At 50.5% G+C, this 25,889-nt stretch overlaps 1 protein-coding gene across 1 annotated transcript in view; it reads right to left on the bottom strand.

Annotated features, from left to right (window-relative positions):
- The window catches only part of LOC122932802 (aldehyde dehydrogenase family 3 member B1-like), a 32,865-nt gene that overhangs the window by 3,413 nt on the left and 3,563 nt on the right, over positions 1-25,889 (bottom strand). Inside the window, exons 2-4 of the mRNA XM_044287422.1 lie at positions 16,127-16,301; positions 14,705-14,815; positions 11,989-12,109 (exon numbers count right to left, since the gene is read on the bottom strand). Of these exons, the coding sequence (XP_044143357.1) occupies positions 11,989-12,109; positions 14,705-14,815; positions 16,127-16,285 (391 nt within the window). The 5' untranslated portion in view covers positions 16,286-16,301. The remainder of the gene's footprint in view (positions 1-11,988; positions 12,110-14,704; positions 14,816-16,126; positions 16,302-25,889) is intronic.

Genomic DNA, 25,889 nt, shown 5'->3' with positions numbered 1-25,889 from the left:
TCTCCACTCCCTCATGTTTTTTGCTCCCTCCCATTCTCCACTCCCTCATTCAATCTGCTCCCTCACACCCTCCATTCCCTCATGCCTTCTGCTCCCTCACACCCTCTGTGCCTTCACATTCTACGCTTTCTCATGTCTTATGCTCCCTCACACCCTCTGTGTCCTCAAGCTCTCCACTCCCTCATGCCTTCTGCTCCCTAACACCCTCTTTTCCCTCACACTCTCCACTTCCTCACATCCTCTGCTCCTTCATACTCTTTATTCCCTCACACCCTCTGTGCCCTCACATTCTACACTCTCTCATGTCTTATGCTCCCTCACACCCTCTGTGCCCTCAAGCTCACCACTTCCTCATGTATTTTGCTCTGTTATCTCACGGTCACCACTCCCTCATGCCTTCTGCTCCCTCATACCCTCTGTGCTCTCACACTCTCCACTCCCTCATGCCTGCTGCTCCCTCACATCCAATTTGCACTCACACTCTCCACTCCCTCAAGTCTGTGCCCCATGCTCTACACTTCCTCATATCCTCTGTTTCCTCTTTCTCTTTTCTTCCTCACACACACTATGTCCTCACGCTCTACACTTCCTCATATCCTCTGTTCCTTCTTCCGCTTTGCTCTCTCACACCCTCTGCACTCTCTGCTCCAACATGCTCTTCACTCCCTCACATTCCTCTCTCCCTCACATTTTCAGCTGCCTCATGTCCTACATCTCATCATGGCCTCCAATCTCTCACTCCCTGTGCTCTTTTATGCCTCTGTTCTCTCTGCTATTTCATGCACTTTACTTCCTCACACCCTGAGGGCCCTCATGCCCCTCACTGTCTCACACACTCCATAGCACAGGTAGGATGGTAGACAGAGATGAGGAGGAGATGTAGGGGGTGCAGCACTGTGGAGAGCACAGGTAGGATGGTAGACAGAGATGAGGAGGAGATGTAGGGGGTGCAGCACTGTGGAGAGTACAGGTAGGATGGTAGACAGAGATGAGGAGGAGATGTAGGGGGTGCAGCACTGTGGAGAGCACAGGTAGGATGGTAGACAGAGATGAGGATGAGATGTAGGGGTGCAGCACTGTGGAGAGCACAGGTAGGATGGCAGACAGAGATGAGGAGGAGATGTAGGGGGTGCAGCACTGTGAAGAGCACAGGTAGGATGGCAGACAGAGATGAGGAGGAGATGTAGGAGGTGCAGCACTGTGGAGAGTACAGGTAGGATGGTAGACAGAGATGAGGAGGAGATGTAGGGGGTGCAGCACTGTGGGGAGCACGGGTAGGATGGTAGACAGAGATGAGGAGGAGATGTAGGGGGTGCAGCACTGTGGAGAGCACAGGTAGGATGGTAGACAGAGATGAGGAGGAGATGTAGGGGTGCAGCACTGTGGGAACTAAAGGTAGGATGGTAGACAGAGATGAGGAGGAGATGTAGGAGGTGCAGCACTGTGGAGAGCACAGGTAGGATGGTAGACAGAGATGAGGAGGAGATGTAGGAGGTGCAGCACTGTGGAGAGTACAGGTAGGATGGTAGACAGAGATGAGGAGGAGATGTAGGAGGTGCAGCACTGTGGAGAGCACAGGTAGGATGGTAGACAGAGATGAGGAGGAGATGTAGGGGTGCAGCACTGTGGAGAGCACAGGTAGGATGGTAGACAGAGATGAGGAGGAGATGTAGGAGGTGCAGCACTGTGGAGAGCACAGGTAGGATGGTAGACAGAGATGAGGAGGAGATGTAGGAGGTGCAGCACTGTGGAGAGCACAGGTAGGATGGTAGACAGAGATGAGGAGGAGATGTAGGAGGTGCAGCACTGTGGAGAGCACAGGTAGGATGGTAGACAGAGATGAGGAGGAGATGTAGGGGTGCAGCACTGTGGAGAGCACAGGTAGGATGGTAGACAGAGATGAGGAGGAGATGTAGGGGGTGCAGCACTGTGGAGAGCACAGGTAGGATGGTAGACAGAGATGAGGAGGAGATGTAGGAGGTGCAGCACTGTGGAGAGCACAGGTAGGATGGTAGACAGAGATGAGGAGGAGATGTAGAGGGGTGCAGCACTGTGGAGAGCACAGGTAGGATGGTAGACAGAGATGAGGAGGAGATGTAGGAGGTGCAGCACTGTGGAGAGCACAGGTAGGATGGTAGACAGAGATGAGGAGGAGATGTAGGAGGTGCAGCACTGTGGAGAGCACAGGTAGGATGGTAGACAGAGATGAGGAGGAGATGTAGGAGGTGCAGCACTGTGGAGAGCACAGGTAGGATGGTAGACAGAGATGAGGAGGAGATGTAGGGGTGCAGCACTGTGGAGAGCACAGGTAGGATGGTAGACAGAGATGAGGAGGAGATGTAGGAGGTGCAGCACTGTGGAGAGTACAGGTAGGATGGTAGACAGAGATGAGGAGGAGATGTAGGGGGTGCAGCACTGTGGAGAGCACAGGTAGGATGGTAGACAGAGATGAGGAGGAGATGTAGGGGGTGCAGCACTGTGGAGAGTACAGGTAGGATGGTAGACAGAGATGAGGAGAGATGTAGGGGGTGCAGCACTGTGGAGAGCACAGGTAGGATGGTAGACAGAGATGAGGAGGAGATGTAGGGGGTGCAGCACTGTGGAGAGCACAGGTAGGATGGTAGACAGAGATGAGGAGGAGATGTAGGGGTGCAGCACTGTGGAGAGTACAGTAGGAGGTAGACAGAGATGAGGAGGAGATGTAGGAGGTGCAGCACTGTGGAGAGCACAGGTAGGATGGTAGACAGAGATGAGGAGGAGATGTAGGAGGTGCAGCACTGTGGAGAGCACAGGGTAGGATGGTAGACAGAGATGAGGAGGAGATGTAGGGGGTGCAGCACTGTGGAGAGTACAGGTAGGATGGTAGACAGAGATGAGGAGGAGATGTAGGAGGTGCAGCACTGTGGAGAGTACAGGTAGGATGTAGACAGAGATGAGGAGGAGATGTAGGGGTGCAGCACTGTGGAGAGCACAGGTAGGATGGTAGACAGAGATGAGGAGGAGATGTAGGGGGTGCAGCACTGTGGAGAGCACAGGTAGGATGGTAGACAGAGATGAGGAGGAGATGTAGGAGGTGCAGCACTGTGGAGAGCACAGGTAGGATGGTAGACAGAGATGAGGAGGAGATGTAGGAGGTGCAGCACTGTGGAGAGCACAGGTAGGATGGTAGACAGAGATGAGGAGGAGATGTAGGGGTGCAGCACTGTGGAGAGAAAGGTTAGGATGGTAGACAGAGATGAGGAGGAGATGTAGGGGTGCAGCACTGTGGAGAGCACAGGTAGGATGGTAGACAGAGATGAGGAGGAGATGTAGAGGGTGCAGCACTGTGGAGAGTACAGGTAGGATGGTAGACAGAGATGAGGAGGAGATGTAGGGGTGCAGCACTGTGGAGAGCACAGGTAGGATGGTAGACAGAGATGAGGAGGAGATGTAGGGGTGCAGCACTGTGGAGAGCACAGGTAGGATGGTAGACAGAGATGAGGAGGAGATGTAGGGGGTGCAGCACTGTGGAGAGCACAGGTAGGATGGTAGACAGAGATGAGGAGGAGATGTAGGGGTGCAGCACTGTGGAGAGCACAGGTAGGATGGTAGACAGAGATGAGGAGGAGATGTAGGGGTGCAGCACTGTGGAGAGCACAGGTAGGATGGTAGACAGAGATGAGGAGGAGATGTAGGGGTGCAGCACTGTGGAGAGTCACAGGTAGGATGGTAGACAGAGATGAGGAGGAGATGTAGGGGTGCAGCACTGTGGAGAGCACAGGTAGGATGGTAGACAGAGATGAGGAGGAGATGTAGGAGGTGCAGCACTGTGGAGAGCACAGGTAGGATGGTAGACAGAGATGAGGAGGAGATGTAGGAGGTGCAGCACTGTGGAGAGCACAGGTAGGATGGTAGACAGAGATGAGGAGAGATGTAGGAGGTGCAGCACTGTGGAGAGTACAGGTAGGATGGTAGACAGAGATGAGGAGGAGATGTAGGAGGGTGCAGCACTGTGGAGAGCACAGGTAGGATGGTAGACAGAGATGAGGAGGAGATGTAGGAGGTGCAGCACTGTGGAGAGCACAGGTAGGATGGTAGACAGAGATGAGGAGGAGATGTAGGGGTGCAGCACTGTGGAGAGCACAGGTAGGATGGTAGACAGAGATGAGGAGGAGATGTAGGAGGTGCAGCACTGTGGAGAGTACAGGTAGGATGGTAGACAGAGATGAGGAGGAGATGTAGGGGTGCAGCACTGTGGAGAGCCAGGTAGGATGGTAGACAGAGATGAGGAGGAGATGTAGGAGGTGCAGCACTGTGGAGAGCACAGGTAGGATGGTAGACAGAGATGAGGAGGAGATGTAGGGGTGCAGCACTGTGGAGAGCACAGGTAGGATGGTAGACAGAGATGAGGAGGAGATGTAGGGGTGCAGCACTGTGGAGAGCACAGGTAGGATGGTAGACAGAGATGAGGAGGAGATGTAGGGGGTGCAGCACTGTGGAGAGCACAGGTAGGATGGTAGACAGAGATGAGGAGGAGATGTAGGGGGTGCAGCACTGTGGAGAGCACAGGTAGGATGGTAGACAGAGATGAGGAGGAGATGTAGGAGGTGCAGCACTGTGGAGAGTACAGGTAGGATGGTAGACAGAGATGAGGAGGAGATGTAGGGGTGCAGCACTGTGGAGAGCACAGGTAGGATGGTAGACAGAGATGAGGAGGAGATGTAGGGGTGCAGCACTGTGGAGAGCACAGGTAGGATGGTAGACAGAGATGAGGAGGAGATGTAGGAGGTGCAGCACTGTGGAGAGTACAGGTAGGATGGTAGACAGAGATGAGGAGGAGATGTAGGGGTGCAGCACTGTGGAGAGTACAGGTAGGATGGTAGACAGAGATGAGGAGGAGATGTAGGAGGTGCAGCACTGTGGAGAGCACAGGTAGGATGGTAGACAGAGATGAGGAGGAGATGTAGGAGGTGCAGCACTGTGGAGAGCACAGGTAGGATGGTAGACAGAGATGAGGAGGAGATGTAGGAGGTGCAGCACTGTGGAGAGCACAGGTAGGATGGTAGACAGAGATGAGGAGGAGATGTAGGAGGTGCAGCACTGTGGAGAGTACAGGTAGGATGGTAGACAGAGATGAGGAGGAGATGTAGGAGGTGCAGCACTGTGGAGAGCACAGGTAGGATGGTAGACAGAGATGAGGAGGAGATGTAGGAGGTGCAGCACTGTGGAGAGCACAGGTAGGATGGTAGACAGAGATGAGGAGGAGATGTAGGAGGTGCAGCACTGTGGAGAGCACAGGTAGGATGGTAGACAGAGATGAGGAGGAGATGTAGGGGTGCAGCACTGTGGAGAGCACAGGTAGGATGGTAGACAGAGATGAGGAGGAGATGTAGGGGTGCAGCACTGTGGAGAGCACAGGTAGGATGGTAGACAGAGATGAGGAGGAGATGTAGGAGGTGCAGCACTGTGGAGAGCACAGGTAGGATGGTAGACAGAGATGAGGAGGAGATGTAGGAGGTGCAGCACTGTGGAGAGCACAGGTAGGATGGTAGACAGAGATGAGGAGGAGATGTAGGAGGTGCAGCACTGTGGAGAGCACAGGTAGGATGGTAGACAGAGATGAGGAGGAGATGTAGGAGGTGCAGCACTGTGGAGAGTACAGGTAGGATGGTAGACAGAGATGAGGAGGAGATGTAGGGGGTGCAGCACTGTGGAGAGCACAGGTAGGATGGTAGACAGAGATGAGGAGGAGATGTAGGGGTGCAGCACTGTGGAGAGCACAGGTAGGATGGTAGACAGAGATGAGGAGGAGATGTAGGGGTGCAGCACTGTGGAGAGCTACAGGTAGGATGGTAGACAGAGATGAGGAGGAGATGTAGGAGGTGCAGCACTGTGGAGAGCACAGGTAGGATGGTAGACAGAGATGAGGAGGAGATGTAGGAGGTGCAGCACTGTGGAGAGCTACAGGTAGGATGGTAGACAGAGATGAGGAGGAGATGTAGGGGGTGCAGCACTGTGGAGAGCACAGGTAGGATGGTAGACAGAGATGAGGAGGAGATGTAGGAGGTGCAGCACTGTGGAGAGCACAGGTAGGATGGTAGACAGAGATGAGGAGGAGATGTAGGGGTGCAGCACTGTGGAGAGCACAGGTAGGATGGTAGACAGAGATGAGGAGGAGATGTAGGAGGTGCAGCACTGTGGAGAGCACAGGTAGGATGGTAGACAGAGATGAGGAGGAGATGTAGGGGTGCAGCACTGTGGAGAGCACAGGTAGGATGGTAGACAGAGATGAGGAGGAGATGTAGGAGGGTGCAGCACTGTGGAGAGCACAGGTAGGATGGTAGACAGAGATGAGGAGGAGATGTAGGGGGTGCAGCACTGTGGAGAGTACAGGTAGGATGGTAGACAGAGATGAGGAGGAGATGTAGGAGGGTGCAGCACTGTGGAGAGCACAGTAGGATGGTAGACAGAGATGAGGAGGAGATGTAGGAGGTGCAGCACTGTGGAGAGCACAGGTAGGATGGTAGACAGAGATGAGGAGGAGATGTAGGGGTGCAGCACTGTGGAGAGCACAGGTAGGATGGTAGACAGAGATGAGGAGGAGATGTAGGAGGTGCAGCACTGTGGAGAGCACAGGTAGGATGGTAGACAGAGATGAGGAGGAGATGTAGGAGGTGCAGCACTGTGGAGAGCACAGGTAGGATGGTAGACAGAGATGAGGAGGAGATGTAGGGGTGCAGCACTGTGGAGAGTCACAGGTAGGATGGTAGACAGAGATGAGGAGGAGATGTAGGAGGTGCAAGCACTGTGGAGAGCACAGGTAGGATGGTAGACAGAGATGAGGAGGAGATGTAGGGGTGCAGCACTGTGGAGAGTACAGGTAGGATGGTAGACAGAGATGAGGAGGAGATGTAGGGGTGCAGCACTGTGGAGAGCACAGGTAGGATGGTAGACAGAGATGAGGAGGAGATGTAGGGGTGCAGCACTGTGGAGAGCACAGGTAGGATGGTAGACAGAGATGAGGAGGAGATGTAGGGGTGCAGCACTGTGGAGAGCACAGGTAGGATGGTAGACAGAGATGAGGAGGAGATGTAGGAGGTGCAGCACTGTGGAGAGCACAGGTAGGATGGTAGACAGAGATGAGGAGGAGATGTAGGAGGTGCAGCACTGTGGAGAGCACAGGTAGGATGGTAGACAGAGATGAGGAGGAGATGTAGGGGGTGCAGCACTGTGGAGAGTACAGGTAGGATGGTAGACAGAGATGAGGAGGAGATGTAGGGGGTGCAGCACTGTGGAGAGTACAGGTAGGATGGTAGACAGAGATGAGGAGGAGATGTAGGGGGTGCAGCACTGTGGAGAGCACAGGTAGGATGGTAGACAGAGATGAGGAGGAGATGTAGGAGGTGCAGCACTGTGGAGAGCACAGGTAGGATGGTAGACAGAGATGAGGAGGAGATGTAGGAGGTGCAGCACTGTGGAGAGTACAGGTAGGATGGTAGACAGAGATGAGGAGGAGATGTAGGAGGTGCAGCACTGTGGAGAGCACAGGTAGGATGGTAGACAGAGATGAGGAGGAGATGTAGGAGGTGCAGCACTGTGGAGAGCCAGGGGTACAGAGATGAGGAGATGTAGGGGGTAGGACAGAGGATGGTAGACAGAGATGGAGAGATGTAGGGGTGCAGCACTGTGGAGAGTACAGGTAGGATGGTAGACAGAGATGAGGAGGAGATGTAGGAGGTGCAGCACTGTGGAGAGTACAGGTAGGATGGTAGACAGAGATGAGGAGGAGATGTAGGGGGTGCAGCACTGTGGAGAGTACAGGTAGGATGGTAGACAGAGATGAGGAGGAGATGTAGGGGTGCAGCACTGTGGAGAGCACAGGTAGGATGGTAGACAGAGATGAGGAGGAGATGTAGGAGGTGCAGCACTGTGGAGAGTACAGGTAGGATGGTAGACAGAGATGAGGAGGAGATGTAGGGGTGCAGCACTGTGGAGAGCACAGGTAGGATGGTAGACAGAGATGAGGAGGAGATGTAGGGGGTGCAGCACTGTGGAGAGTACAGGTAGGATGGTAGACAGAGATGAGGAGGAGATGTAGGAGGTGCAGCACTGTGGAGAGCACAGGTAGGATGGTAGACAGAGATGAGGAGGAGATGTAGGAGGTGCAGCACTGTGGAGAGCTACAGGTAGGATGGTAGACAGAGATGAGGAGGAGATGTAGGAGGTGCAGCACTGTGGAGAGCACAGGTAGGATGGTAGACAGAGATGAGGAGGAGATGTAGGAGGTGCAGCACTGTGGAGAGTACAGGTAGGATGGTAGACAGAGATGAGGAGGAGATGTAGGAGGTGCAGCACTGTGGAGAGCTACAGGTAGGATGGTAGACAGAGATGAGGAGGAGATGTAGGAGGTGCAGCACTGTGGAGAGTACAGGTAGGATGGTAGACAGAGATGAGGAGGAGATGTAGGGGGTGCAGCACTGTGGAGAGCACAGGTAGGATGGTAGACAGAGATGAGGAGGAGATGTAGGAGGTGCAGCACTGTGGAGAGTACAGGTAGGATGGTAGACAGAGATGAGGAGGAGATGTAGGGGGTGCAGCACTGTGGAGAGCACGGGTAGGATGGTAGACAGAGATGAGAGGAGATGTAGGAGGTGCAGCACTGTGGAGAGCACAGGTAGGATGGTAGACAGAGATGAGGAGGAGATGTAGGGGGTGCAGCACTGTGGAGAGCACAGGTAGGATGGTAGACAGAGATGAGGAGGAGATGTAGGGGGTGCAGCACTGTGGAGAGCACAGGTAGGATGGTAGACAGAGATGAGGAGGAGATGTAGGAGGTGCAGCACTGTGGAGAGCACAGGTAGGATGGTAGACAGAGATGAGGAGGAGATGTAGGGGTGCAGCACTGTGGAGAGCACAGGTAGGATGGTAGACAGAGATGAGGAGGAGATGTAGGGGGTGCAGCACTGTGGAGAGCACAGGTAGGATGGTAGACAGAGATGAGGAGGAGATGTAGGGGGTGCAGCACTGTGGAGAGCACAGGTAGGATGGTAGACAGAGATGAGGAGGAGATGTAGGAGGTGCAGCACTGTGGAGAGCACAGGTAGGGTAGTAGACAGAGATGAGGAGGAGATGTAGGGGTGCAGCACTGTGGAGAGTACAGGTAGGATGGTAGACAGATGAGGAGGAGATGTAGAGGGTGCAGCACTGTGGAGAGTACAGGTAGGATGGTAGACAGAGATGAGGAGGAGATGTAGGGGTGCAGCACTGTGGAGAGTACAGGTAGGATGGTAGACAGATGAGGAGGAGATGTAGGAGGTGCAGCACTGTGGAGAGTACAGGTAGGATGGTAGACAGATGAGGAGGAGATGTAGAGGGTGCAGCACTGTGGAGAGTACAGGTAGGATGGTAGACAGAGATGAGGAGGAGATGTAGGGGGTGCAGCACTGTGGAGAGCACAGGTAGGATGGTAGACAGAGATGAGGAGGAGATGTAGGAGGTGCAGCACTGTGGAGAGTACAGGTAGGATGGTAGACAGAGATGAGGTGGAGATGTAGGAGGTGCAGCACTGTGGAGAGCACAGGTAGGATGGTAGACAGAGATGAGGAGGAGATGTAGAGGGTGCAGCACTGTGGAGAGTACAGGTAGGATGGTAGACAGAGATGAGGAGGAGATGTAGGGGGTGCAGCACTGTGGAGAGCACAGGTAGGATGGTAGACAGAGATGAGGGGGAGATGTAGGAGGTGCAGCACTGTGGAGAGCACAGGTAGGATGGTAGACAGATGAGGAGGAGATGTAGGAGGTGCAGCACTGTGGAGAGTACAGGTAGGGTGGTAGACAGATGAGGAGGAGATGTAGGGGGGTGCAGCACTGTGGAGAGTACAGGTAGGATGGTAGACAGAGATGAGGAGGAGATGTAGGGGGTGCAGCACTGTGGAGAGCACAGGTAGGATGGTAGACAGAGATGAGGTGGAGATGTAGGGGGTGCAGCACTGTGGAGAGTACAGGTAGGATGGTAGACAGAGATGAGGAGGAGATGTAGGGGGTGCAGCACTGTGGAGAGCACAGGTAGGATGGTAGACAGAGATGAGGTGGAGATGTAGGGGGTGCAGCACTGTGGAGAGTACAGGTAGGATGGTAGACAGAGATGAGGAGGAGATGTAGGAGGTGCAGCACTGTGGAGAGCACAGGTAGGATGGTAGACAGATGAGGAGGAGATGTAGGAGGTGCAGCACTGTGGAGAGTACAGGTAGGGTGGTAGACAGATGAGGAGGAGATGTAGGGGGGTGCAGCACTGTGGAGAGTACAGGTAGGATGGTAGACAGAGATGAGGAGGAGATGTAGGGGGTTCAGCACTGTGGAGAGTACAGGTAGGATGGTAGACAGAGATGAGGAGGAGATGTAGGGGGTGCAGCACTGTGGAGAGTACAGGTAGGATGGTAGACAGAGATGAGGAGGAGATGTAGGGGGTGCAGCACTGTGGAGAGCACTGGCACATTGCGGAGGCATTGAGTAGCAGTTAGAGAGATAGGTTTCTACTGCCTGCATAGGCATTTGTAAATACGTGTATAATCAACCTTGCCCTGGTTGGTCCTGTATTTATTGATTGCCTGCTGCATTCCGGATAGATCGGAGAGGGGAGAGTCTGGTGAGGGGCAGACCAATTAGTAATGAGTTACAGTAAACCAAACTGGAATGGATCAGGGCAACAATGAGCAAGAGTTTGAATATAAGGGGAGTAAAGGAAATATCAGTGTAAAACATAACACCGACTGCAGGCGCCCTCCTATGTATGATGGTAGTGCCAAGCACTGAGATGGAAATATCAGGTTTAGGTAGTTTAGCAGACGAAAACATCTGTACTTCAATTTTTGAAAGATTCAGTTTCAGATAGAGAGAGGACATTATGTTTGAGACACTGGACAGTCAGTGGTGTCCTGCAGTACAACACAGATGATGTCATAGGTTGAAGTGTCCAGTTAGGCGTCATTGGCATAGAGATGGTACTGGAAACCAAATCTTATGGTGTGCAAGTTTTTCTCCATAGGCATTCGACACTTCTTGAGCATCGCAGGAAGAAGTGAGTTTGAGGTCTAAGCCCTGTTTCTTTCATCTCTGTTTGGAGGTTAGGGGCACTACTTCATCCAGGGCTCTTCTGAGGGTGGTATTATAGTGTTTGGAAGCCAGTTCAGGACAAGATATGAAAGACAGTGATGACTGTAGAGTCTGTAAGTTTCATAGTGTCAATGACACATAGATTTGTGAGTGTGTGATAAGTAGGAGCGTGCCAAGATGGATGAGGACTTGTGACGGTGAAGGAGAGAAGGTTGTGGTCAGAGTAGAAGAGGAGAGGTAGTAAAGTCAGAAGCAGAGCAGGAAGAAGACCAGGTCAAGTGTGTTATCGTCTTTATGCATCTGAGAGTTTGAAACTTGTGAAAGTCCAAGAGAGAAGGGTAGAGATAGAAGCTGCGAGGCAGACGGGGAGATAGGGCTGTCTGTGGGGATGTTACAGTCTGTGGGGGTAGTTCTGAAGACAATAAGTGGGGCAGCGAGGCAGCCGGGGAGATAGGGCTGTCTGTGGGGATGTTACAGTCTGTGGGGGTAGTTCTGAAGACAATAAGTGGGGCAGCGAGGCAGCAAATTGATCCAGGAAGGATCATCCTAATCGCCACTCTGAGGGTGAGGGGATGAAAGAGTCTAAGGGCGAGGGAAGGAGAGAGCAGCTGATGTACAGAGAGAAAATGGAGGGGTAAAATTGCGCTTCGACAGATCTGGTGCTTCACCACAGCAAGTGTTTTCTCCTGATACTGCTACATCTCTGATCCAGATCCCAATCATTTCCCACCTGGACTACTGGAGCCCACCACTATCTGTGACATTGTCCCGGTTCTGTCTACGTTTTTGTATAAAACTAGGCTCGATGTTGATGCAGGAGGTTCTGGCTTCTGTCACTATATATGGGAATACAGAGATGTTGAGGTCATGGTCAGAGCCAAAGAGGTAGGTACTAACCTGCAGCAATCGCCCCAACAAGAGGGATGAGAGAGAGATGCACAGGGTAATTCCAGGGTGCAATGATGAGAACCACTCCAAATGGCTCTTTCCGGATAAAAGCAGTGTCCATGACTGTGACCTGGATGAAGAAGGAGACCATCAGCAATAATTTCATATTGCAGACTATAGCAAGGTGATTGGTCAAAACATGTTACAGGTATGTGGAGGACTAACCTTACTAGGACTCCCAGGACAGGCACTACATTGCGGTATATGCGTCCCTGCTCATCTCCCGGGGGCCAGTATACAGCTACTGGTCCCATAGTGCCCACTTCCACCAGTGATCTACCAGCACCCCCTCCACCCTGTAATTTTCCTGAGACACTTTGGGATATCCTGTGTAATTTAGGGGTCCCCTTATAACTGTACACTATAATGGATGGTACCCTATGCCCCTCATCTTCAGTGTGCACAGTGGGGTGTCATCACCCATCTTCTAGTGATTTGGGGGTCCCAGCACTCAGACCCCACCCAGTGCTCCTCTCATCTTCATTGTGTACAGTGGGGTGTCATCACCCACCTTCTAGTGATTCCTGGGCTTCCAGCAGTCAGACCCCACCCAGTGCCCCTCTAATCTTCAGTGTGTACATTGCGGTGTCTTCACCCACCTTCTAGTGATTCGTGGGGTCCCAGCAGTCAGACCCCACCCAGTGCCCCTCTCATCTTCAGTGTGTACAGTGGGGTGTCATCACCCACCTTCTAGTGATTCGTGGGGTCCCAGCAGTCAGACCCCACCCAATGCTCCTCTCATCTTCAGTGTGTACAGTGGGGTGTCATCACCCACCTTCTAGTGATTCGTGGGGTCCCAGCAGTCAGACCCCACCCAATGCTCCTCTCATCTTCAGTGTGTACAGTGGGGTGTCATCACCCACCTTCTAGTGATTCGTGGGGTCCCAGCAGTCAGAACCCACCCAGTGCTACTCTCATCTTCATTGTGTACATTGGGGTGTCATCACCCACCTTCTAGTGATTTGTGGGCTTCCAGCAGTCAGACCCCACCCAGTGCTACTCTCATCTTCATTGTGTACATTGGGGTGTCATCACCCACCTTCTAGTGATTCGTGGGGTCCCAGCAGTCAGACCCCACCCAGTGCTCCTCTCATCTTCAGTGTGTACATTGGGGTGTCATCACCCACCTTCTAGTGATTCGTGGGCTTCCAGCAGTCAGACCCCACCCAGTGCCCCTCTCATCTTCAGTGTGTACATTGGGGTGTCATCACCCACCTTCTAGTGATTCGTGGGGTCCCAGCAGTCAGACCCCACCCAGTGCCCCTCTCATCTTCAGTGTGTACAGTGGGGTGTCATCACCCACCTTCTAGTGATTTGTGGGGTCCTTGAAGTCAAACCCCACCCAATGCTCTTCTCATCATTAGTGTACACAGTGGGGTGTCATCACCCACCTTCTTGTGATTCCTGAGATCCCAGGAGTCCGATCCTAACCAATCACTCATGCATGATAAATGTGGCCTGATCTGCCTTACACGTGGCTCTGGTGCCCATCGCATGTTGGTCCATGCCATTGATGGCTTCATCTTTAGTGTATGGCATCCATTGGAGTAGGTTGTGCTATTTTTTATTATGCACGCTGCATAGAGAGCGACAATGCCCCCCCCCCCCCCCTCGCTCACAAGCTCCAGGACACTGGAGGGGGGGGGGGGAGCATTGTAGGAGAGGATTGGCTGGAATATCTCTGCAGCTTCAGATCAAGGTTCTGATCACATGAAGCATGAGCCTAGGTCTCAAGTACAGATCAAGTGAGTGCCAACATCCTGTTAACCCGTCTGTAACTCGATACCAACTTTAAGCTTTGGAAGCTTGGCACATTGTTCACCCATGCCAGCGTGGTCAGCTTCTGGTGCTAAAGTATTTGTCAGAGAGACTTAGGACACTGAAAAACACAGACCCTTGACCTTTCTGCCAATTGATGTTGTCTTTTAGAAAAGCGGAAACAAGGATCACCTACACAGAGACCCCAGGAGACCCCCAATTCATACAGACCCTTAATGTCTACAGCTCCAAGGTTTTTGCCTGCAGCTAATGGTTAACACATGGATGACATTGTCCACCTTGCCCAGGTGGACCTCACAAGCCTGACCAGGCCAACCACGCTGGATGATGAGTGCCACTCACTGAAAGGCGACATTGCTTCAGTCAAAAATACTAAAATTTTAATATGTTAAAATGACCATCCAGATCCTAGAACACAGTGGAGAAGTGTGAAGTCCAGGACTGAAGAACTCCAGCGTACTATAAAGTTCTGTATCTACACCTGCAGTGTTAGGATTTCATTCATGGCATCTCCATGCTTGCCGTTTTGGTTGAAGACACCCCCCCATCCTATGCAGTTTAGGTAATCCCCCCAGTCTGTGTGGCTGAGGACATCTGTTCGGTTTGCTCTTATGGATAAAGACATCACCCTGTTTTACGCAGTTGAGGTCATCTTATGGTTTACATTTATGGTTGAGGACATTCCTCCCAAGTCCATGCAGTTAAGGTCTCCCTCATTGCAATCGAGGTCATAAGCCGACACATGCACTAACTCTGTACCTCCATGTCTCTGTCCTCCCCTCATCTGAGTAGCTTCCCACAGTGTGGACACGTGAGGGATGGCCTGCAAACGTTCCTCTTAGTGTGGTGGACATGGCTCCTGCTTGGTATGAAGCTGTGGACTCACCATATTCTTGGACACAGGCTCATCCTTCATCCAGTAGCCCAGGTTGTTGAGCGCCAGGTTAATCTCACTTCTCACCAGACTCAGCTCCGATATCTCCACTTCAAATGGCGGCTGCAAAATGAGGAACAGCGGTCACCGAATCCACCCGATTCTCCCTTCCTGGTGGGAAGCACTCGGGGACGCACTGGATGACGGTAATATTCCTACACTGTATGATAATATATCTACACTGTATGGCGATGGTATATCTACACTGTATGGCGATGGTGTATCTACACTGTATGGCGATGGTATATCTACACTGTATGGCGATGGTATATCTACACTGTATGGCGATGGTATATCTACACTGTATGGCGATGGTGTATCTACACTGTATGGCGATGGTGTATCTACACTGTATGGCGATGGTATATCTACACTGTATAATGATGATGTATCTACACTGTATGGCGATGATATATCTACACTGTATGGCGATGGTATATCTACACTGTATGGCGATGGTATATCTACACTGTATGGCGATGGTATATCTACACTGTATGGCGATGGTGTATCTACACTGTATGGCGATGGTATATCTACACTGTATGGCGATGGTATATCTACACTGTATGGCGATGGTATATCTACACTGTATGGCGATGGTGTATCTACACTGTATGGCGATGGTATATCTACACTGTATAATGATGATGTATCTACACTGTATGGCGATGATGTATCTACACTGTATGGCGATGGTATATCTACACTGTATGGCGATGGTATATCTACACTGTATGGCGATGGTATATCTACACTGTATGGCGATGGTGTATCTACACTGTATGGCGATGGTATATCTACACTGTATGGCGATGGTATATCTACACTGTATGGCGATGGTATATCTACACTGTATGGCGATGGTATATCTACACCGTATGATGATGGTATATCTACACCGTATGTTGATGGTATATCTACACTGTATGATGGTGATATATCTACACTGTATGATGGTGATATATCTACACTGTATGATGATGTATCTACACTGTATGATGATGTATCTACACTGTATGATGATGATGTATCTACACTGTATGATGGTGATATATCTACACTGTATGATGGTGATATATCTACACTGTATGATGGTGATATATCTACACTGTATGATGATGATGTATCTACACTGTATGATGATGACGTATCTACACTGTATGATGGTGATATATCTACACTGTATGATGGTGATATATCTACATTGTATGACAATGTTTCTACACTGTATGGAGATTGGTTAATGCTTTGGATGTGACCTGTGACGGAGCACCTCTAGCACTTCACCCACCCCACTCCTTTACACCATCCCAGCAGCAGGTTCCTGAGGTTTGCGTGCTGCTTTGGATGTGACCTGTGCACAGCTCTCACCTTGCTCAGGTCCTTTTTCAGACTCTCCATTATCGGCTCCTTATTTTCTTCCAGGAATCTGCTCAGGGCTTCCAGCTGTGACATCCTGAACTGTAAGGGTCTCGTCTTCCCCTCCCGAAAGCTGCGTCTCAGACGGGCGACATTTTCATCATTGGCCATTCTTCCTGTGTTGGACCTGAGGAAAAATGTGAATTACAGATCCTGAGAAGTGGAGAATCCGCGGGGACAGGAGAGAAGACACGACGCACCTTCTTATTAACATTATCCCTAGAAATTAGAGAAATTCCATCTGAATTTATTCGTGAGAAATCATGTTAAAATCAGCTATTTCCTGTGCCTGTATAGTGGTGTAGAGCACTGTGCCTGTATAGTGGTGTAGAACACTGTGCCTGTATAGCGGTGTAGAACACTGTGCCTATATATCGGTGTAGAACACTGTGCCTGTATAGCGGTGTAGAGCACTGTGCCTGTATAGTGGTGTAGAACACTGTGCCTGTATAGCGGTGTAGAGCACTGTGCCTGTATAGTGGTGTATAGCACTGTGCCTGTATAGCGGTGTAGAACACTGTGCCTGTATAGCGGTGTAGAGCACTGTGCCTGTATAGCGGTGTAGAACACTGTGCCTGTATAGCGGTGTAGAACACTGTGCCTGTATAGCGGTGTAGAACACTGTGCCTGTATAGCGGTGTAGAACACTGTGCCTGTATAGCGGTGTAGAACACTGTGCCTGTATAGCGGTGTAGAACACTGTGCCTGTATAGTGGTGTAGAGCACTGTGCCTGTATAGTGGTGTAGAGCACTGTGCCTGTATAGAGGTGTAGAACACTGTGCCTGTATAGCGGTGTAGAACACTGTGCCTGTATAGTGGTGTAGAGCACTGTGCCTGTATAGCGGCGTAGAGCACTGTGCCTGTATAGCGGTGTAGAGCACTGTGCCTGTATAGCGGTGTAGAACACTGTGCCTGTATAGCGGTGTAGAACACTGTGCCTGTATAGCGGTGTAGAACACTGTGCCTGTATAGCGGTGTAGAACACTGTGCCTGTATAGCGGTGTAGAACACTGTGGCTGTATAGTGGTGTAGAGCACTGTGCCTGTATAGCGGTGTAGAGCACTGTGCCTGTATAGCGGTGTAGAACACTGTGCCTGTATAGCGGTGTAGAACACTGTGCCTGTATAGCGGTGTAGAACACTGTGCCTGTATAGCGGTGTAGAACACTGTGCCTGTATAGCGGTGTAGAACACTGTGCCTGTATAGCGGTGTAGAACACTGTGGCTGTATAGTGGTGTAGAGCACTGTGCCTGTATATCGGTGTAGAACACTGTGCCTGTATAGCGGTGTAGAGCACTGTGCCTGTATAGCGGTGTAGAGCACTGTGCCTGTATAGCGGTGTAGAGCACTGTGCCTGTATAGCGGTGTAGAGCACTGTGCCTGTATAGCGGCGTAGAGCACTGTGCCTTGCAGTAACACACATAGGGAGTCTGCTGTGGTAGTGAAATAATCCTGTGCGTCCGTATGACATGCAGATGACAGGCGACGCTCTTAGAATCACTGCACTACTATAGAGTGAAAGAGCGCACTACTTTTACACCGTCAGCTGATTCCACATAGATGTCTACAGAACCTGTTCTGTTACACGCTGAAACAAGTAGAGCCCCCGACAGAGTGGTGAGGGTGGCAACCGCATGATGAGTCAACACAGTGGCCCCATCACAGAGTGGGGAGGGTGGCAACAACATGAGAAGTCAACATAGTGGCACCGGAATAGAAAGGTGAGGTGGCAACGGCATGAGGAGTCAACATAGTGGACCAGTCACAGAGTGGGATGGGTGACAACTGTTAACTCCTGTTCATTATACTTGTATTTACATGGCTCTGTGGACAGGGTTATGAATACTGAGAGACTGTTAGGACTTTAAATGAGAAGCTGGTAGTTTTCCACAGCTGAGATAGGGTTTAAAGAAGACCATGTTTTAGAGGGAAAAAGCCAGACTTGTTGACCACCAGAACCAGACAGCCTGACCTTGTGAATGTCTGGTTTTAGCTCAGTTGTTATGTCTGGAAACTTGTTTTTGTTTGGAAAACCTGCTGTGTCATTACCATTGAGTATCACTGAAGCTGTAATGTAAGTCTATACCAGACGGGAGCTGAAACATTGTATCTGTTTGTGCTGAGCAGCTCCACTGCACCCTCCTGCTAGAAGGTTCTATTCTAGCTAAAACTGTATATAAGGAGAGCAGTCAGAGCCCCTAGTGTGCTGCAGTTAGAGACCAGTGCTAGAGGGGGGAAGACTCTGCCAGACTACTGAGGGACCAGAAGAGGCTGAGATGGGGACGTTGAGCCACAAACCATGGGTCCTTAACCCTGTGATCAAGCCACATGGACTACTGAGCTACAAACTGTGGGCCCTTGACCAGGGTGCCAGCCTTCTGAGAGAGAGGGACAGCTAGCTCAGGCCGTTCCTGAGCATCAAACACTTCTTCTACCAGGTAGGAGACTGGAGGAGCCAGCCCTATGCCTCGTCTCAGGGAGGAGACTGGAGGAGCCAGCCCTATGCCTCGTCTCAGGGAGGAGACTGGAGGAGCCAGCCCTATGCCTCGTCTCAGGGAGGAGACTGGAGAAGCCAGCCCTATGCCTCGTCTCAGGGAGGAGACTGGAGAAGCCAGCCCTATGCCTCGTCTCAGGGAGGAGACTGGAGAAGCCAGCCCTATGCCTCGTCTCAGGGAGGAGACTGGAGGAGCCAGCCCTATGCCTCGTCTCAGGGAGGAGACTGGAGGAGCCAGCCCTATGCCTCGTCTCAGGGAGAAGACTGGAGAAGCCAGCCCTATGCCTCGTCTCAGGGAGGAGACTGGAGAAGCCAGCCCTATGCCTCATCCTAGAGAGGAGACTGGAGGAGCCAGCCCTATGCCTCATCTCAGGGAGAAGACTGGAGAAGCCAGCCCTATGCCTCGTCTCAGGGAGGAGACTGGAGAAGCCAGCCCTATGCCTCATCCTAGAGAGGAGACTGGAGAAGCCAGCCCTATGCCTCGCCTGTTTTGTTTTGCATCTGAATTCCTTCAGTAAAGAAGCCCCCTGGTTACTGCAGACCCGGGCTCTCTGGACTTATTTCCCATTGGGGTGCAACATGTGGTGACACCTCGACAGTGTCAGGGGAACCCAATGTAGCGTTGGGGCCACCCCAAACCCGGCCACTGCAGCAACAGCATGAGAAGTCAATATAGTGGTCGATCACAGAGTGGTGAGAGTAGCAATTGCATGAAAAGTCAACGTAGTGGCCCAGTGTTGTGTGTCTTACCTCTGTGTGTATAGTAGTGTATGGTGTGTAGTAGTGCACAGTGTGTTGTGTATGGTGTGTAGTAGTGTATGGTGTGTAGTAGTGCACAGTGTGTTGTGTATCTTACCTCTGTGTGTATAGTAGTGTATGGTGTGTAGTAGTGTATGGTGTGTAGTAGTGCACAGTGTGTTGTGTATCTTACCTCTGTGTGTGTAGTAGTGTATAGTGTGTAGTAGTGTATGGTGTGTAGTAGTGCACAGGGTGTTGTGTATGTTAACTCTGTGTGTGTAGTAGTGTATGGTGTGTAGTAGTGCACAGTGTGTTGTGTGTCTTACCTCTGTGTGTATAGTAGTGTATGGTGTGTAGTAGTGCACAGTGTGTTTTACCTCCCTGTGTATAGTAGTGTATGGTGTGTAGTAGTGCACAGTGTGTTTTACCTCCCAGTGTATAGTAGTGTATGGTGTGTAGTAGTGTATGGTGTGTAGTAGTGTATGGTGTGTAGTAGTGCACAGTGTGTTGTGTGTTTTACCTCCCTGTGTATAGTAGTGGATGGTGTGTAGTAGTGCACAGTGTGTTGTGTGTCTTACCTCTGTGTGTATAGCAGTGTACAGTGTGTAGTAGTGTACGGTGTGTAGTAGTGCACACTGGTTTGGTTGTGTTTGTAGTGTGCTGTGTGTCTTACCTCCCTGTGTATGGTGTGTAGTAGTGCACACTGCTTTGGTTGTGTTTGTAGTGTGCGGAGTGTCTTACCTCCCTGTGTATGGTGTGTAGTAGTGCACACTGCTTTGGTTGTGTTTGTAGTGTGTCTTACCTCTGTGTGTGTAGTAGTGCACACTGCTTTGGTTGTGTTTGTAGTGTGCAGAGTGTCTTACCTCTGTGTGTGTAGTAGTGCACACTGGTTTGGTTGTGTTTGTAGTGTGTCTTACCTCCCTGTGTACGGTGTGTAGTAGTGCACACTGCTTTGGTTGTGTTTGTAGTGTGTATTACCTCTGTGTGTGTTTTACCTCCCTGTGTATAGTAGTGTATGGTGTCTAGTAGTGCACAGTGTGTTGTGTGTCTTACGTCTGTGTGTATAGCAGTGTACAGTGTGTAGTAGTGTATGGTGTGTAGTAGTGCACACTGCTTTGGTTGTGTTTGTAGTGTGTCTTACCTCTGTGTGTGTAGTAGTGCACACTGCTTTGGTTGTGTTTGTAGTGTGCGGAGTGTCTTACCTCTCTGTGTACGGTGTGTAGTAGTGCACACTGCTTTGGTTGTGTTTGTAGTGTGCGGAGTGTCTTACCTCCCTGTGTACGGTGTGTAGTAGTGCACACTGCTTTGGTTGTGTTTGTAGTGTGTCTTACCTCTGTGTGTGTAGCAGTGCACACTGCTTTGGTTGTGTTTGTAGTGTGCTGTGTGTCTTACCTCCCTGTGTACGGTGTGTAGTAGTGCACACTGCTTTGGTTGTGTTTGTAGTGTGCGGAGTGTCTTACCTCCCTGTGTACGGTGTGTAGTAGTGCACACTGCTTTGGTTGTATTTGTAGTGTGTCTTACCTCCCTGTGTACGGTGTGTAGTAGTGCACACTGGTTTGTTTGTGTTTGTAGTGTGCTGTGTGTCTTACCTCCCTGTGTACAGTGTGTAATAGTGCACACTGCTTTGGTTGTGTTTGTAGTGTGCGGAGTGTCTTACCTCCCTGTGTACGGTGTGTAGTAGTGCACACTGCTTTGGTTGTGTTTGTAGTGTGCGGAGTGTCTTACCTCCCTGTGTACGGTGTGTAATAGTGCACACTGCTTTGGTTGTGTTTGTAGTGTGCGGAGTGTCTTACCTCCCTGTGTACGGTGTGTAATAGTGCACACTGCTTTGGTTGTGTTTGTAGTGTGCGGAGTGTCTTACCTCCCTGTGTACGGTGTGTAATAGTGCACACTGCTTTGGTTGTGTTTGTAGTGTGCGGAGTGTCTTACCTCCCTGTGTACGGTGTGTAGTAGTGCACACTGCTTTGGTTGTGTTTGTAGTGTGTCTTACCTCTGTGTGTGTAGTAGTGCACACTGCTTTGGTTGTGTTTGTAGTGTGCTGTGTGTCTTACCTCTCTGTGTACGGTGTGTAGTAGTGCACACTGCTTTGGTTGTGTTTGTAGTGTGCTGTGTGTCTTACCTCTCTGTGTACGGTGTGTAGTAGTGCACACTGCTTTGGTTGTGTTTGTAGTGTGCGGAGTGTCTTACCTCTGTGTGTACGGCGTGTAGTAGTGCACACTGCTTTGGTTGTGTTTGTAGTGTGTCTTACCTCTGTGTGTACGGTGTGTAGTAGCGCACACTGGTTTGGTTGTGTTTGTAGTGTGCGGAGTGTCTTACCTCCCTGTGTACGGTGTGTAGTAGTGCACACTGCTTTGGTTGTGTTTGTAGTGTATCTTACCTCTGTGTGTGTAGTAGTGCACACTGCTTTGGTTGTGTTTGTAGTGTGTCTTACCTCTCTGTGTACGGTGTGTAGTAGTGCACACTGGTTTGGTTGTGTTTGTAGTGTGCGGAGTGTCTTACCTCCCTGTGTACGGTGTGTAGTAGTGCACACTGCTTTGGTTGTGTTTGTAGTGTGTCTTACCTCTGTGTGTGTAGTAGTGCACACTGCTTTGGTTGTGTTTGTAGTGTGCGGAGTGTCTTACCTCTCTGTGTACGGTGTGTAGAAGTGCACACTGCTTTGGTTGTGTTTGTAGTGTGCGGAGTGTCTTACCTCCCTGTGTACGGTGTGTAGTAGTGCACACTGCTTTGGTTGTGTTTGTAGTGTGCGGAGTGTCTTACCTCCCTGTGTACGGTGTGTAGTAGTGCACACTGCTTTGGTTGTGTTTGTAGTGTGTCTTACCTCTGTGTGTGCAGTAGTGCACACTGCTTTGGTTGTGTTTGTAGTGTGTCTTACCTCTGTGTGTGTAGTAGTGCACACTGCTTTGGTTGTGTTTTGTAGTGTGTCTTACCTCTGTGTGTGTAGTAGTGCACACTGCTTTGGTTGTGTTTGTAGTGTGTCTTACCTCTGTGTGTGTAGTAGTGCACACTGCTTTGGTTGTGTTTGTAGTGTGCGGAGTGTCTTACCTCCCTGTGTACGGTGTGTAGTAGTGCACACTGCTTTGGTTGTGTTTGTAGTGTGTCTTACCTCTGTGTGTGTAGTAGTGCACACTGCTTTGGTTGTGTTTGTAGTGTGCGGAGTGTCTTACCTCCCTGTGTACGGTGTGTAGTAGTGCACACTGCTTTGGTTGTGTTTGTAGTGTGCGGAGTGTCTTACCTCCCTGTGTACGGTGTGTAGTAGTGCACACTGCTTTGGTTGTGTTTGTAGTGTGTCTTACCTCTGTGTGTGTAGTAGCGCACACTGGTTTGGTTGTGTTTGTAGTGTGCTGTGTGTCTTACCTCCCTGTGTACGGTGTGTAGTAGTGCACACTGCTTTGGTTGTGTTTGTAGTGTGCTGTGTGTCTTACCTCCCTGTGTACGGTGTGTAGTAGTGCACACTGCTTTGGTTGTGTTTGTAGTGTGCGGAGTGTCTTATCTCCCTGTGTATGGTGTGTAGTAGTGCACACTGCTTTGGTTGTGTTTGTAGTGTGCGGAGTGTCTTACCTCCCTGTGTACGGTGTGTAGTAGTGCACACTGCTTTGGTTGTGTTTGAAGTGTGCGGAGTGTCTTACCTCCCTGTGTACGGTGTGTAGTAGTGCACACTGCTTTGGTTGTGTTTGTAGTGTGTCTTACCTCTGTGTGTGTAGTAGCGCACACTGGTTTGGTTGTGTTTGTAGTTTGCGGAGTGTCTTACCTCCCTGTGTACGGTGTGTAGTAGTGCACACTGCTTTGGTTGTGTTTGAAGTGTGCGGAGTGTCTTACCTCCCTGTGTACGGTGTGTAGTAGTGCACACTGCTTTGGTTGTGTTTGAAGAGTGCGGAGTGTCTTACCTCCCTGTGTACGGTGTGTAGTAGTGCACACTGCTTTGATTGTGTTTGTAGTGTGTCTTACCTCTGTGTGTGTAGTAGCGCACACTGGTTTGGTTGTGTTTGTAGTGTGCGGAGTGTCTTACCTCCCTGTGTACGGTGTGTAGTAGTGCACACTGCTTTGGTTGTGTTTGTAGTGTGTCTTACCTCTGTGTGTGTAGTAGTGCACACTGCTTTGGTTGTGTTTGTAGTGTGCTGTGTGTCTTACCTCCCTGTGTACGGTGTGTAGTAGTGCACACTGCTTTGGTTGTGTTTGTAGTGTGCGGAGTGTCTTACCTCTCTGTGTACGGTGTGTAGTAGTGCACACTGCTTTGGTTGTGTTTGAAGTGTGCGGAGTGTCTTACCTCCCTGTGTACGGTGTGTAGTAGTGCACACTGCTTTGGTTGTGTTTAAAGTGTGCGGAGTGTCTTACCTCCCTGTGTACGGTGTGTAGTAGTGCACACTGCTTTGGTTGTGTTTGTAGTGTGTCTTACCTCTGTGTGTGTAGTAGCGCACACTGGTTTGGTTGTGTTTGTAGTTTGCGGAGTGTCTTACCTCCCTGTGTACGGTGTGTAGTAGTGCACACTGCTTTGGTTGTGTTTGAAGTGTGCGGAGTGTCTTACCTCCCTGTGTACGGTGTGTAGTAGTGCACACTGCTTTGGTTGTGTTTGAAGAGTGCGGAGTGTCTTACCTCCCTGTGTACGGTGTGTAGTAGTGCACACTGCTTTGGTTGTGTTTGTAGTGTGTCTTACCTCTGTGTGTGTAGTAGCGCACACTGGTTTGGTTGTGTTTGTAGTGTGCGGAGTGTCTTACCTCCCTGTGTACGGTGTGTAGTAGTGCACACTGCTTTGGTTGTGTTTGTAGTGTGTCTTACCTCTGTGTGTGTAGTAGTGCACACTGCTTTGGTTGTGTTTGTAGTGTGCTGTGTGTCTTACCTCCCTGTGTACGGTGTGTAGTAGTGCACACTGCTTTGGTTGTGTTTGTAGTGTGCGGAGTGTCTTATCTCCCTGTGTATGGTGTGTAGTAGTGCACACTGCTTTGGTTGTGTTTGTAGTGTGCGGAGTGTCTTACCTCCCTGTGTACGGTGTGTAGTAGTGCACACTGCTTTGGTTGTGTTTGTAGTGTGCGGAGTGTCTTACCTCTGTGTGTGTAGTAGTGTACGGTGTGTAGTAGTGCACACTGCTTTTTTTGTGTTTGTAGTGTGTCTTACCTCTGTGTGTGTAGTAGTGCACACTGCTTTGGTTGTGTTTGTCTTACCTCTGTGTGTGTAGTAGTGCACACTGCTTTGGTTGTGTTTGTAGTGTGCGGAGTGTCTTACCTCCCTGTGTACGGTGTGTAGTAGTGCACACTGCTTTGGTTGTGTTTGTAGTGTGCTGTGTGTCTTACCTCCCTGTGTATGGTGTGTAGTAGTGCACACTGCTTTGGTTGTGTTTGTAGTGTGCGGAGTGTCTTACCTCCCTGTGTACGGTGTGTAGTAGTGCACACTGCTTTGGTTGTGTTTGTAGTGTGCTGTGTGTCTTACCTCCCTGTGTATGGTGTGTAGTAGTGCACACTGCTTTGGTTGTGTTTGTAGTGTGCGGAGTGTCTTACCTCCCTGTGAACGGTGTGTAGTAGTGCACACTGCTTTGGTTGTGTTTGAAGTGTGCGGAGTGTCTTACCTCCCTGTGTACGGTGTGTAGTAGTGCACACTGCTTTGGTTGTGTTTGTAGTGTGCTGTGTGTCTTACCTCCCTGTGTACGGTGTGTATTAGTGCACACTGCTTTGGTTGTGTTTGTAGTGTGCTAAGTGTCTTACCTCCCTGTGTACGGTGTGTAGTAGTGCACACTGCTTTGGTTGTGTTTGTAGTGTGCGGAGTGTCTTACCTCCCTGTGTACGGTGTGTAGTAGTGCACACTGCTTGTTGTGTTGTAGTGTGTCCTTACCTCTTTTTTAGTGTGCCCTTGTTGAGTGTCTTACCTCCCTGTGTACGGTGTGTAGTAGTGCACACTGCTTTGGTTGTGTTTGTAGTGTGCGGAGTGTCTTACCTCCCTGTGAACGGTGTGTAGTAGTGCACACTGCTTTGGTTGTGTTTGTAGTGTGTCTTACCTCTGTGTGTGTAGTAGTGCACACTGCTTTGGTTGTGTTTGTAGTGTGTCTTACCTCCCTGTGTACGGTGTGTAGTAGTGCACACTGCTTTGGTTGTGTTTGTAGTGTGCGGAGTGTCTTACCTCCCTGTGTACGGTGTGTAGTAGTGCACACTGCTTTGGTTGTGTTTGTAGTGTGTCTTACCTCTCTGTGTACGGTGTGTAATAGTGCACACTGCTTTGGTTGTGTTTGTAGTGTGCGGAGTGTCTTACCTCCCTGTGTACGGTGTGTAGTAGTGCACACTGCTTTGGTTGTGTTTGTAGTGTGCTGTGTGTCTTACCTCCCTGTGTACGGTGTGTAGTAGTGCACACTGCTTTGGTTGTGTTTGTAGTGTGCTGTGTGTCTTACCTCCCTGTGTACGGTGTGTAGTAGTGCACACTGCTTTGGTTGTGTTTGTAGTGTGTGGAGAGTCTTACCTCCCTGTGTACGGTGTGTAGTAGTGCACACTGCTTTGGTTGTG

Source organism: Bufo gargarizans, chromosome 3 (genome assembly GCF_014858855.1).
Source record: "Bufo gargarizans isolate SCDJY-AF-19 chromosome 3, ASM1485885v1, whole genome shotgun sequence".
NCBI lineage: Eukaryota > Metazoa > Chordata > Amphibia > Anura > Bufonidae > Bufo > Bufo gargarizans.
This window is presented reverse-complemented; position numbering and strand designations above follow the sequence as displayed.